The sequence below is a fragment of the Lichenostomus cassidix genome, chromosome 5 (assembly GCF_008360975.1).
Source record: "Lichenostomus cassidix isolate B80296 chromosome 5, HeHo_3.0, whole genome shotgun sequence".
NCBI lineage: Eukaryota > Metazoa > Chordata > Aves > Passeriformes > Meliphagidae > Lichenostomus > Lichenostomus cassidix.
The window spans coordinates 10,006,971-10,021,539 of NC_139486.1; the positions used below are offsets into that span (position 1 = coordinate 10,006,971).

General features: G+C 45.8%; 1 protein-coding gene across 13 annotated transcripts in view; it reads left to right on the forward strand.

The window, feature by feature from the left end:
* The first annotated feature begins 8,756 nt into the window (after positions 1–8,756).
* CDC42BPB (CDC42 binding protein kinase beta) overlaps positions 8,757–14,569 on the forward strand; it is a 92,885-nt gene continuing 87,072 nt past the window's right edge. For 9 of the 13 annotated variants that reach the window (XM_085061304.1, XM_085061305.1, XM_085061303.1 and 6 more), the window contains exon 1: positions 8,760–9,204. In XM_085061304.1, the coding sequence (XP_084917430.1) occupies positions 9,027–9,204 (178 nt within the window). In that variant the 5' untranslated portion in view covers positions 8,760–9,026. Of the gene's footprint in view, positions 9,205–14,569 lie in introns of all 13 variants that reach the window. The other 4 variants (XM_085061301.1, XM_085061302.1, XM_085061312.1 and 1 more) reach the window with 2 other exon arrangements.

Consider the following 14,569-nt stretch of genomic DNA (forward strand, 5'->3'; position numbering starts at 1 on the left):
TTATGTCACTGGATCTCAAACAGAAGAGACCAGCATCTCCACCTCCCCTTCTCAGGAAGCTGTGGAAAGCAATGAGATCACCCCTCACTCTCCTTTTCTGCAAACTAGACAGGTCTTAGCCTCCCCTCACAGGACATTCCTTCCAGCCCTTTCACCAGCTTTGTTGCCCTCCTCTGGATGCATTCAAGGACCTCACCCACTTCTTAAATTGTGGGGACCAGAATGGCACACAATATTCAAGAAGATCCTCTCAGAAAAAGACATCACACCTTCATGCTCTTCTGCATTGCCCAGCCTGAGCCCTTCAGCCTGTGGCAATGGCCACTGCAGAGTCTTCAGTTTTGTACTCAGAAAAATCCCCATTTCCCCATCAGAGCTAAGACTCAGAAAAAGTGATAACCACAGCAGCTGCCTCCTCATACACCATTCATCTCTTACATCTCTCGGCAGGGAAGCAGCTCTCAAACTCGAGGCTTCTTGGGGAATCCTTCCTTGCTGTTCCTCCCATGGTGCTTGCTGGTTGGAAAACCTCCTCACATGGGACTATGGACTCTTAGCACCATGTGGTAATCGCTGCCTGGTCTCTTACCTCTGAAAACAGGGCTTTGATAACACATGTGTGATGCCATAAAATGGATTTTTGGCACTGTCACACACACTAGCAGATTCAGCCTCTACCCCCATGTTAGTAGGAATCACACCCACGCTGGCAACATGATGCCAGGTCTTGCCTGGGAAGTTGAAATCCCAACTGAGGCAGCTCATCAGAGATTGAATTTTCAGAACTTCAGGTTGCTCTAAAATGGGTGGAACATTTCAACACTATATGGAGAAAGCTAAAAATAGAACAAGATAAAAGAGCTGGGGCTGCAGATGAATTCATATTGCAGCGGTTGAGGGCTGGCAACTATAGAGCTGGCTGGAGACCTGTGTGGGGCCAGCAGTTGTCCTTTCTTTCTTCATTGTAGCCGGAGAGCAAATTGCTGCTGCTCCTGCCAAACCCAGGTGAATGCCACACCAGGGGCATTGCCAGCCACCATACAGCCCCCATCCCCAAAGTAGCGGGTGCAGCTCTTCAGGATCCTCCCTGGCTTTTTGCCTGCCCTTCTTGATTCCTGCAGACAGTATGACCTCCACAGACCCCTGCAAAGTCCAGCCCAGATGAGTGCCAGTGGAGGATGAATAACTCATTGCTCTTCCCAAAGACAAAGGGATTGACATGGGAGATGACAGGGAGCCTGCCCTCAGCAGAGAGGTGGGAAGTGGGGGAATCAAATATCTCTGGTGGGTGATGGACTGGCGGTGTCTGGGAGCAGGGGACTCAGGCAGGGGTGGCATTCACCCATGCCTGCAGTGTTGTGAAGTTCACATCTTTTCCGAAGTGCTGTCAATGTTGTTACAAATCTTTGTCATTGCTAACGTGTGAGACGAGACGGAGGGCTTTGGCACAGCTCTGTGCTGTGGCAGGGTAAGTCTGTAAACCCAGACTGAGTGCCTCTAGATGTGCAATGATGCAGTCAAGATCAGCCTGAAGCTTGGCTGAAATCTTTATTCAGTGTAAATGAATAGGAGCAAAATGTCTTTTTTGCACATTGTCAGAAAAATCACTTTGTTTTTAGAAGAGGTTTTATAGAATAGAAAAGTGAGAATTATCAGGAACAGTCTTTCAGGATATTTGATGCTGATGCTGATACAGTTATTTTTTCACTGTCCCAGGATGCTGTGAATTGGAGCCATTTGGTCCCACCTCTGCCTTTCTGAACAGTGCTCAGAAATTTATAATAAAGAACCATCAGCTGGAAATGGCTTGCCAGGTTGTTATTACTGCAGAAGTAAAAGCATTTTTCTGTACAGTGTCTCCTGCTGCTTTTAGGGCAGTGTACAACTGCATTTTTCCTGAATGCTATTTATGCTCTGCCTGTATCTTAGAAAGATACTGGAATATTTTCTGATTTCAGCTTCTCATTACCACAAAATTATTATCTATGGATTGTCCATTGTGGAGAGAGAACCAGGGAAGAGAGTACAATGGAACTTGCTCTTTATTTTGATTACACATTTTCTGAAAAATCAAAGAGCACTTTGTCAGAGAAGAATGAAATGTGTATTAAAGTAACATTACTTAAAATGCAAAAATATTTCATTCAAAGCAGATTAATTCTATTCCTTTTAGAGAGACTTAGTTGTGCTTATCTCCATGGGAACACTACTATTAAAGTCAGTGACAGATTTTTAAAGGTTCAAGAGAGAAGACTGAAGAAGTTTTATTTTTCATCTCCTGTCATTCCTCTCAAGACATAAAAAAATTAATAAAATGCAGTATTAATTTAAAATGCAGTATGAATAACACTGCTACTCTCAGCAACCCAGGAGAACTAACCCTACAGATTAGCTAAGAAAAAGGAACACATTTCCTATCTATTTATTGCACACATCACCTAAGACTCCTCTCATTCTCTGCAACAAACAGTATGACTGTCAGCTTGGCTGAACCACAGTGCCAGAGTATCTAGCAAAAAATAAAAAAGCCCACAAAACAAAATCAGATAATCTCAGTCTAGCATCAATCCAGGCGCAAAAAATCGCCTCCAGCAACACGATGCTTTTCACACTTTGTACAAAGATTGATCTGACCGAGTCTGGCAGATGTGGAGTTGCAGTAACACAACACTATTAAATGACAAAATGGTAGTTGTACAGAGAGCAAGATGTGGTACTGTGACTTGCAAGACATCATAATTGTTGACAAGTATTTGGGGTTTTTAACGTCACCTCTCTAACCACTGCTTCCAACTTCTTGGAAGATCCATGGAGAAGTATGAGCCTAAGGAGGGGTTTATGTTTTGTTTTGTTTTGTTTTGTCACTCTTTCAACCCTGCCATGTGCCTAAATAGTTTGGATCATTGAGCCAATGTTTTCCTTAGGATACTGTGGACTTGAAATCAGAACTGAAATAAAAATGAGCTGTTGTCTTGCCTCAATGTGCTGATGACATTCTGTTCCAGATGTCCACAGTAATGACCTCATCTAAACCCCTAGTTCCCCACACTTCAGTCATTTTCAGACAAATAATGGGGGGGGAAGAAAAAAACAATAACGAAAAGAATAAGTGATCTCATAATGATTTTGATGAAAGCAGCTGCCCACTTCAGTTAATGCTGCACTCAAAGCATGAATGGAATGGGAAACCTTTTAATTTGATGGGATCCATTTCAGGCTCCTCATATTAAACTGCCTGTAATCAGGAAACACAGAGATCAATAAGACTGACAGCTTCCTGAAACAGCAGCAGGGAGGCAAGATCCCTTCTTTCAGGTGAACTTATATGGGCATGAATTATTGAGTAAGACAACTATATGAGCATGAAAAAAATACTGAGGGATGAAATTATGTGTTTGGGAACCTACTGCAGCTAGACTGGAAGAAGTGAGGGATTAGCAGGGTTCCTTTGCTAATTAAGGCACTCTGCTCCCTAAAACCTGCAAAGCAAACCAGTCAGAAGTGATAGTATCCCTAAAAGTCTCTACTAATATACTTAATAAATTTTTGCTTTTTATTTTTCATTCTCTTGAAGAAAGAATTCAGCAAGTACAAAATCTTTTCATATCCTAGTTTGTTTGCTTCACCTTCAGCTCAAAATGTTGGATTACACCATCACTAAAATCCAGATGCTTACAAGAGGAAAACAGAAGCACTGCCAACAAATGCACCTAATGGCAGAACACACTTAACAGGAGCTAACTTGCCAAACAGTTTTGTTGCTCTTTTTTTTTTTTAAATTATTGTTATGAGAAAGCATTTTAGTAAAAATTGGAAATGACCAGACTCTCAGCCTTTCCCAGCACTTTCCTGTGAACAACTGCTCGTTCTTTCCTCCCACTTCACTCATCATCATGTGCAAAGGCTAGAGCATTAGTGAAACTCCCTTGCTCAGACAGTGCATTACCAGTGAGCTGAAGCAGACAGAGCTCTCTGGAAGCTGAAGCACAGTTGGTTTCTAGGATTCACCAACAAAAGAGCAGAGACCTTGTCTTCTTTGATAAATTTCCTATGTACTGCCCACCATGGCTAACAAACCAGTGGTGACTTCGGTGTTGTTGTTTTTAATATTCACTACATTAGCTCAAAGTTCAGGCTTACATGGTGCAATGTCATCAAAGACAGCACCCACTGAAAGATTAGTTTTGGCTCCCAGTATAGATGACAGCTGTATATTTACACTGTGTTTGGCAAGAAGGGATTTTTTAGAATATTGCCAAATACAAACAGAGCTGGAAAGGTGACAGTTTCCTAAAAAATAATTCCAGGAAGGAAAGGCCATGATAACAACAAGATACAAAGCAGTTGTGTTGCTTTTAGGCATGTTTAACTCTTTTTTAAATGCTACCTTTGGAACTCATTACTATGGGCTTTCTCTGATTTCAATTTAATTATATTTTGCATTCTGGATCCTTAGAAAACTCCTCCCTTGCTGCACATTAGTAATTTTCTCTCTCAGTTAAAAATTTCATCTAATTTCCTTAATGAATAGAATATATTTAGGTCTTCTAGCTAGGTTTTCTAGCTCTTTAGACTCTCACCTTTGCTTATTGCTATAAAAATAATTTAAGCAAAAACCAAATAAAATATTGCAACTTTATGCTTTTTTTCTCTTTTTCTAGAATTATCTGTCTGAATGTAACAAAGGGGATATTTGCAACTTCACTTTTTATTTTTAGCATGCTGTTTTCCTTATTAATGAGCTATGCTTGCAATTTCTGTCCATACTCTTTATATTTCTTCATTTTCCTCAATTCCAAAATGATCTGTGGGCGGATTTTCCTGAAGTCATAAAGCAGTGACACAGCTATTTCCTGTTGCCATCAAAATTCTGTAACAGAATTTCTTCCTCTACAAGTTACTAAGTTACTCGGAGTACAGCCAAAGCCAAAAAAAAAAAAAATGATATCTAAGTTAATTGAGGTGATTGGATCCATAAAAACTTTACAGTAGCCACATGGACTTTGTGCCTTCAGTTCTGCAGATCTATAATGACTTCAGATAAGCATGATAAATGAGAACCTGTTCACTTGCCAAAAAGAAAAAAAACCCAAACAAAACCAAACCAAAACAGTCAAAAAACCCCACAAACACCCCCCAAAAAAAAACCAACAAAAAACCCCAAACCCACCCTTAAAAAATTTAAAATCAGATCCATTCCAGAAAAATAGGCTGTATTTTTCCACTTAAGTGTGCCATAGGAAAAAGGAACTGGTAAGATGGATCATTTAATTCATTTTAGCCAGATCACATTTATTTTTAGCCTATGGAATTGGCACAGATGAGTAACAGAAACGGAATACCTTCCGCTACATTTTCAAGCCTAAATACAATTCCTAGCAGGAATACCAAATGTCACCTTTTAACTCAGTCGGGTTTTTTGCAGCTGAAACCCTTGCTGTGAAAACCCAGAATTATTTACAGTGCACAAGGCTTTCAACTCTCGGCAAGGGCTTTTTAAATGAAATTTCAACTAATTCTGGAATACCTACAGTATCACTCATAAATAATCCTGCACGTGCTAGTCTGATGTGCTAAACCTTCCATAGCTGTTAAAGCCGGATTCAATATCATCTGTCACCCATCTGTCGTTTTCCCAGCACTGGACTCGGCTCTTCCCTGCTACTGGTGTAAGTCAGGAATAGCTCCTGAAACCTCTGAGTTCTGCTAATGTGAAACAGACTGAGGGGACTGGAAACAACCGAGCGGTTGGTAGGCAGAGATGGCTATTTCTTCACCGAGTCTCCTTTATCTCTTCCTTGCTGAAGGAGGTGATGATAATCACCACCTGCAGGAACAGATAAGGAGAAAGAGATATTGTAACAAGTTCTTTAAAACTCTGTTCTCCCCGGCCATTACTCTGATCAACTGCCCGAAAATGACTCTCCAAAGTGGTAATAAGCTGAAAATGTTAGGCTTTCCGTTAAATAAAGCAACAGCACCAGAAGAACAATTGTGATTGTTAAAATACCAAGGATCCTCTAGATGAATGTATCTGTGATATGACACACCATGAGGTCAGATGAAACAACTGTAACCAAGGAGGAACACGGCGAGAGAACAATGAAAACTTCGAGATCTGCTGTGAATTTTTTTTTTTCAAGTGGATGTTTGCAGAAAGAAGTACACAGAGATAGAAGTTATTCAGGAAAAACAAAACTATTTTAGTCTACTGTGGGTTTTCTTTGTTTTAAAATTACAGGTTCTCTGTATGATTCACAGGATCTTCTATCAACTTGCATTTTTTAGAATTAATATGTCCCAACACGCCTATATCTTCTTGATCCAGGTACTAGGTCCAAATGCACAGGACGGCATTATTATGAACTGAGTAGCTTTCAAATATAACAGATAAATGGTGTCAAAGAGAGATCAAACACGCCTGAGGGCCAAGGGACTCTAGAAACAAGTATTTCTGTAATGATCTGCTGGATCACACATGGGAAGCAATGCTTTCTGCTCCACAACACCCCATCGCTCTGCCTGGTTGTGCTCCCGACCCTTGGGAAAGGGCAGCTCCCTGTGCGCAGCCTTGCCATTGGTCCTGGAGGTGACAGATGGGAATGTTCAGGTCTTTCAGCAGCGACTGACATGTCACGTCTGACCATGAGCAAACCCCAGTCCAGGCAGGGTGTTTCCAGCCCAGACAGAACCAGCATTCGGCTGCCTCTTTTCCGGTGCGATGGTTTTGAGCGCACAGCACTCCAGCTACCTGCCGGGGGAGACAAGCAAGGAAACAGCATCCTTGCCAGTTCAGCTTTGCATCAGGACCTGACTGGTTGCATTCCTTCAGAAGTAAACTCCCATCCCAAGCTACTCAGCATCTTGCCTTGAGGTGCTGCAGCCTCCAGAGAGAACAGTTCTCAGAGTATGTTGTGATGGGAAAAAAAGCAGTGCTGCAGAAAGTTTTGAGTGTCTTACACTCCAGCTCCCTTCTCCTTCAAGGGATAAAGGACAGCAGCTGTGAACACACTGGGCTCTCTTTGCCTGGGGTAGCTGCTGCTGCTGAGAAATAAAATCCTGTCACCAGGGAGGTTCTGAAAGGCATAAAAAGACACAGCTTCCAGATATCACATCCTGCTGCAAAACCATGCCTGCCCTGCCAGCCCCGTGCCTGCTGCCACTGAGGCACCTCACAGAGCAGGGAATCATGGCCAGGGCTGGGAAAGAGAAAGCTCCACTCCAGGCATGGCTGGAGAAGTCTCCCCAGTGGCCACAGCGCCCAGTGAAGACCTGGGGATGGTGGCCCTGGGGTCACCCCCATCCTTCACAGGAAGCCATGGCCTGGCATGGCCAGGTGTGTGGCTGGATGGCTCAGACAAGAGCTGGGTGGCTCAGGCAGGCTGCCCAGTCCCCAGCACACCTGCCTGACCAGTGGGGAGGGGACTTTGCCCTGGAGCCCTGTAGGGATGGCAGAAGCCAGGGCACACACACACACACACACACACACACACACACGCTGGACACACATGTTGTCCATGAAATGGGATTCATTACCTGGTGTGTAACAAGCCAAGAATTACACACTTGAGAGAGACATTGATTATTTATTTCAGAGTTGTGCAAGCCTAGGTGCTCAGTGGTATTCCAAAAATCAAGCACGAGCCACTGGAGTTTCTGTGCCATTATTCACAAACAGGAATTCAGAGTTAGCACCTTCCTAAGCTCAGCCCCTCATTTAGGATAGGTCAGTCATTTCCATACAATTTACATAACCCCAGCTAAGTTCTATACATGCTGAGAGAATGTGTCTTCACTAGTCAGGGGTCTCTTTGACTTGTAGGTGTGATCTTTAGTATTATACTTAAGATAGTTCAGAACTAGAATACATAGATCTTGAGCATTTTGCCCAAGTTAGCAATGTGTAGAGAGACATGGAGCTCCTGGAGCAGGTCCAGTGAAGGACAGCAAGGATGCCTGGGGGACTGGAGCATCTTTGGAGGAGAAGCTTAGGGAGCTGGGCCTGTTCAGCCTCTAGAAAAGACAACTGAGAGGAGACCCCATCAATGTCTACAAATATCTGAATGGAGGGTGCAAAGAGAATGCAGCCGGGATCTTCTCGGTGATGCTGAGCAATAGAACAAAAGGCAATGGGCAGAAAAGTATGCCCAAAAAGCTCCCCCGGAGCATGAGGAAGAATTTCTTTACAGTGCAGTGACCGTGCACTGGAACAGGAATCCCAGAGAAGGTGTGGAGTGTTCCTCGCTGGAGACAGCCAAGAGCCCTCTGGGTGCAATCCTGTGCCATGTGCTCTGGGGTGACCATGCTCGAGCAGGGAGGATGGGCAAGATGCCCTGCTGTGGTCCCTGACCCCTTCCGTGTGATTCTGTGAGCTGTGATTCTGTGCACGTAGACAGACACCAACATCGTGATGCTGTGTGTGCTCAAAGCTCGTTAGTGCCAGCATGTCCTTGAGTGAGGGATGCTGGCTGCTGCCCGTTCCACTCACTAGTGCTCCTTTATCATGCTTGAAAGCACACACAGATCTTGCACCGAAGAACCTCCTGACTGAGGATTTTACACACACACCCCCACAAACATACACACACACCCAAATGCACGAAAGTGCGGACCCGGACGCGCAGCCCGCGCCGCCCCTCGCACCCACCGCGGCGAATCTGCCGCTACGGCTCGCCGCCCGGCCCAAGCTTCCTGCGCGGCTTCGCGCGGCCCTGCCCACGTCGGAGCGCGCGGGCGCCGCGCGGTGGGCGTGGCCGGAGCCGCTCCGAGGGACGCGCCGGGCCCGGGAGGAGGAGCGGGATCGGGAGCGGGATCGGCCCTTCCCCGCCGCCGGGGCGAGGCCGGAGCGGAGCGGGGCGGGGGGTGGCCGGGTCCGGCCCATGGACCGTCCGTGCCCGAGGCGGAGCCCGTGGAAGGAGCCGCTCGGCCGCGGGAGGCGGCGCGGGGCGGCTGAACGCGGCTGAGCTCCGGGGCCTTCGCTTCGCCCCGTCCCGTCCGTGCCCCGCGCCCGGCGCCCGAGCGGCACCATGTCGGCCAAGGTGCGGCTGAAGCGGCTGGAGCAGCTGGTGCTGGACGGGCCGCAGCGGCACGACAGCGTGCTGAGCGTGGAGACCCTGCTCGACCTCCTGGTCGGCGTCTACGCCGAGTGCAGCCGCGACTCGCCGCTCCGCCGCGACCGATACGTGTCCGACTTCCTCGAGTGGGGTGAGCCGGGGCGGGGGCCGCGGGGCGGGTGGCGGGGGCTGCGCGGTGCCCGGCGAGGGGCGGCGGGCCGGCCGGGGGCGGCCCGGCCCCGCAGTGCGCTCCCACCGCCGCTCCCGGCAGCGGCCGGAGACGCCGCCCCTGGATGCGGCGCCTCCCTGGGGAACACCCCCGCCGCCAGCCGGGCCTTGACCCTCCAGGTCTCCTCCCTCGGTCCCAGGCGGACCGCTTGGCAGCCGGCAGCAGGAACAGCACCGGAGTGTCCTTGGCCTGAAACCCTGCTCGGCTTAGCCTGAAATGTCAGGCTAATCCAGCGCTCCTCGGAGGGTTTCCTACCTGGGGGAGGGGAGGAGGGGAGAGCACCAGGATAAGGCTTTGAAATGCTGCTGTGGTGCCGGCTCGTTGCTTTAGAGAGGGCGTGTGTCTGTGTGTGTCTCGAAGAAACAACAGTTCCCCGTTCATCGTGCAGTCTTTTTTAATTTGGGCATGCCCCCCAAGGACAGAGTACTTCTAGGCAGCCTTTCTAAGAGCTTTGTTTAATGGTTCCCTACTGTTAAGTAGCCTGATAACTAGAGACCTCCAATAGTCGGGAGCGTGCTGACAAAAGAAAACGTGGATACTTTTGATAGCACTTAGGATAAAAGTTTTCTATCCAATGTTACTTAGTTAAGGCTATTGACTAGAGGTATGTGGAGAGCAGAGATCCTTCCCTGCTGCATGTCTAAATGAATTTATGTTAAAACGGCCATGGTGGCTGACTGGTTTATTCAGCTGAGTAAGTTATGAATAATAATGCATGACGAAGGTGACTTAACTTCTCCATGGAATAAGAATTGGAGGGGAGGGAGGAGAGATCACTGCTCACGAGTACATTGTCCCGTTTATCAGCTGTTCTACGCCTGTACAGTTAATTAGGCTTTAAAAGAGCACTCTTAAAAAAACTCAAAAAACCAACAAAAAAAACCCCAACCAACAAAACAAAGGATTTCCTAAGGGAGAGGGAGGGGCAGATTTACTTCAGTAGATGCAAATGTGTGTCTTTAGCACTAGAGACCAGAGTACTAACATGAAGGGGGACAGCTGGTTCTCCTTAATTTCTGTGGGGACCACCACTCTTTGTCATACACTAACAAACTAAGAGGATTCACTTCCTGGACTCTTCTATTGACGTCAGTAATGCGATTGCCAACTGAATAATTAACCACTTTATCACATCTGCCCCGCGAGGCTGCAGCCTAGGGAACATTGATTATTTGTTTTGTCATGGGAGCTTTGTATGTCTTCTGCAAAGAGCATTCAGGGTTTTTTGTTTTCAAGCTGATGGCTTGAACGAGTGAGCACCAGCAAACTGTTAAGTGGGATAGATCAGACTACAACACACTTAGAAAACTGAACTTGGTAGGATCTGGGGCAGGCCAGAGAATGATATGCTTTTTCTATAGCACTGCTGGTGGTTGTGTCTTACTGATTGATCCCTGCGTTGTCATTTTCTGTGTGATGGAGAGGCCGATTATCCAATTGTTTATAAAATCGCTTCTTTTAATTCTATTTATTGTGTTCACTGAATGTGAAAAGGTTACTGACTTGATGAAAAGTATAGCTCGCAATAAAAACAGTGTGTAGTTTTTACTGCAGTGTGGGATTACCCTGGTATAACAAAGTGCCTATTCAATAAATAATTGAAATGTATGTGAGCTACCATCTGGTGCTGCAGAGTAGGGATAAAAGTTTATAATCCAGGCTCTTGATGGTAAGGGGGTGGGCCTAAATCTGGACTGCTGTATATTTGTGTTCCATCAGCAAAGGATACCTTTAAAACCAATTACAGTTGATACTGTGTGTTCCTTCCTTTCCTTCAAGCTGTTTAAAACAAATAAGTGCCAGCAACGAGACACCTTTTATCTGTGTCCTAATGCCCTCACAGTGTGTTTCCACTGACAAGGAACTTGTTTCTGCCTCCAGCTAATAAGGAAAATATCATGCCAAACATGCTAATCTTCCTTATGTCATGATGTGTCTTAATTACAGCCTGATTCGCTGTTAGAAGATATTCTGGATTAATGTGCACAAGTTTTCTGTGCTGTGATGTGTCTGTAGAAGCATCAGAGTGTAGTTAAATATTTGGAATATACTTTGAAGATCAGTGTTTCTTTATCAACTGGATACAGGAGTTTCCTTTTGACAAAATGGAGACTTACCACTGACAATGGAAATAAGCTGCATAGGTATTAACTTTGAATTACGCTGAGCTATATAGCAAGCATTTCTTTACAATTTTGATTTTAAAACTGGGTGTGAGATATCACACATGTAAAATTGCCTTGAAATGATTCAGTGTTGCTAATGGACTTGCTTGCCTTCTTAATTGCCAGGAGAAAATAGAGTTCAGGCGTGGTAGTTGAGGCAGGGTTTTTTTTCTGGCTGTGGGGTGCAGAGGAGATTCTGAGTTGTGTGGTGTAGTTGCTGGATATGGATAGCTCTGCTTTCTGACAGAGCATGGTGCTACTCATATTCTGTAGCTGGTGAATGATGGAGAAATGGGACGTCCAGAAAACTGAGTCCCACGTTCATCTTGTGAGACTTAGGCCACCTCCTCTATTCATCATCTTTGGAAGCCTTGCACCTTACCTGGGGAGGCTGATAAACTCCAAATGGTGGATCCCATTGCTTCTGTCCTATTAATTCCTCTGCTGCTTCCTGGCAGTCCTGCCACAGGCTTATTTCTTCAAAATCTTCTTCCTATTTGCTAACCATAGAAGAGCGCAGGGTGTGGTCCTTTGCCTTGAGGCAGCTTGTGGCTTCCATTGCTTTACAAATCTTGTAAGAATCTGCCATTTTAACCTTGGCAATTATAGCTTTCCCATGGTGAATGGAGCTTTCAAACAGACTGTTTTTTCCCTATACTGGATGTATAATACACATAACTTTATGCCAAGTGTCTTTGGAGAAGAGCTAGCTGAACTGCAAATGAGGAGTCCAAAGTCCTTTTCTTCTAGTTATTTTCATTTATAATTCTGTTGAATAAGCTCTCACCCAGTTGGTTATCACTGTTATATTGTTTATATAATAGATATTGAAATAATCGTCAGTATTCTTAGCAGGAATTGAATCCAAGTCTGTTAGATAATAGACCCACCTCTACATGTTCAGAAAGAAGTTCCCAAATCTTAGTATCTTTTAAACTGTTGCTGCATCTGCTGCTCCTAGAGTGAGAAACAGTGAGGAGTCCTGTTTATTCTAGTTGGTTTTGCTGATTTCTCTCTGAAAGGGAGACTACCTAAAGCTGTCAGCAGGCACAGAGGAGGCTGCATGGCCTTTGGACTTACCTGATGGACTGTGGGTGCTGCGGTGTGGTATTGTCCATGCACTGCAGAGGGACCTCCCAAGAGACTCTCCCTGCAAAAAATGTATGCTGTGTCTTGTTTAACCTGACAAGGAGAGAAGTACAGGAGTGCTGGAGCAGCACAGTTGCAGCTCAGGTGTCTGTGCACCACCTGTCCTTTAGTTTTCAGGTACAGCGTGTTCCTCCCTATGGAGCCTCTTGTTCTGTCATACTGAGGCATCTGAGTCTTGCATAATCCTGTGCTAGAGTGGCTGCTTGCAGGGCACCTTGCTGGCTGGCATCACTTCTGTGCTGGTTTGACATCACCTTGTTTTTCAGGAGTTATCTTAGTTGGCTGTGGCTGGAGCTCACTGCCCCTTCCTTCCAGTCAGCAGGGACTGGCACAACCGGCTGCTCCATTTTTGGACAGCTACTTGTCACAGTTTGCAGCCAGGAGGCAAACATGTTCAGAGGAGAGTCTCACAGGAGTGGGCCTTATTTGTATTCAAAATGATCTTGGTGCTGCACAGCCTCTCATGCTCCAGCCTTTGTTTCCTCTGACCCTGTTTTGTACTGCTGGCCTGCTACAGAGGGCAAGGTGGCACGTGTCCCTGTACACTTCATTCAGTGTTGTTTCACTCTCACTATGTACTGGCTGGTTCTCTCTATAAGAGAATGCCTCAAAACCCATGTCAGAGTAGTTCAGACTAATCCATGTTTGGGTTTTTTTGTTTGAAGCAGGTGCCGAGATACTCCTGTGGACTGTTTCTCCTGATTTGTTATGAGCTGTCTGTTTGAATGCTGACTTACTGTCTGTGTTCTCAGTTTGTGCAAGGTCTGCTAACCAGCTAGAGTGGTGTTCTGCTTTTGGATGGTGGGGTGGAGGTGTTTGTGTTTGTTTTTCTATTTTCCTGAGAGGAACTCCAACGATGCTGAAGCTGTGGGGTAAATGAAGAAGATGCAGATCATAAGCACAAGTAGGCCAGCTTGGCACCTGCTGCTGAGCTCTTGAAGACAGTCTAGCGTAATAGAGTGGATGCCGTTGTAGTAATATCAATATATTCCCAGTCTGGACTAGAGGAGACAAAAAGTGTACACACAGAGTGCTTGAAGCAACCTCTAGCCTAGCCCAGAACTGCCACTTTTTGGGTATGTATCTGTTACACTTGAGTCTGGACCGTAGATGGAAAAAGCCATGCACAGAACATTCACCGGGAAGGGCTGCTGTGCTGCTGCAGTGATTCACAGCTTTAGGTCACTGTCGGGACTGGTGCTTCAAGTTTGGATCTTGCTGTTTGGAGGGGCTCTGTGAGCTTTGCAAGTTGACTCCCAGGCTACTCTCTCAAACTCCTTTCAGTTCTGCTGAAGAGGCACCTTAACCTTTCAAATAAAGAAATACCTACTTTGGGAAGGGATAACCTTGCAAGGTGGCCTTTCTGTCAGAACAGCCTCTTCTCTTGGCCTGAGAGCAGTTGTGTTCAGAAGTGTAGATGTGAGCCTGAGAAGGGGCCTTTCCAGCCTTCATTAGAGCATCTTCTAAATTAGCTGCAGGGTTGACCTAGTCCTCTGCCACAGGTACTGCTGTACTAGAAAGAGTACCAGGTAAGGGCAGGGGCACAATGTGTGGTGAGTGTGATACTTGTATAGGAGGCAGGAACTATCCTTAAGTATTTTTGAGATGACCTCATAGCTGATGGACATTGAGGGTTGCTTGTGAGGATCTGTTGGTCTTTTGAGGTTACGCCAGGAAATAACTGTCACTCGATAACAGGTCATATCTCTTGACCTGAGGGCTTAAATTCCTCTCTTCCTTCCCTTTGGCACTCCTCCCCCCTCCCCTGCTTGCAGAAATACACATGAAAAGCCAGGAAGGGACCTCAGGCTCTGCCAGCTCGTATAATGTCCTTCTCTGTGCAGGCAGAAGCTGTGCAGTGAGTGATAAGCCTGTTGGGCATGTGTGTGAAAGTGACAGTGGTTGGATAATGAAGACAGCTGATGAACAAGAAAACCAAATTTCAGATTTTGGCTAAGTTTCTTTTACATTAT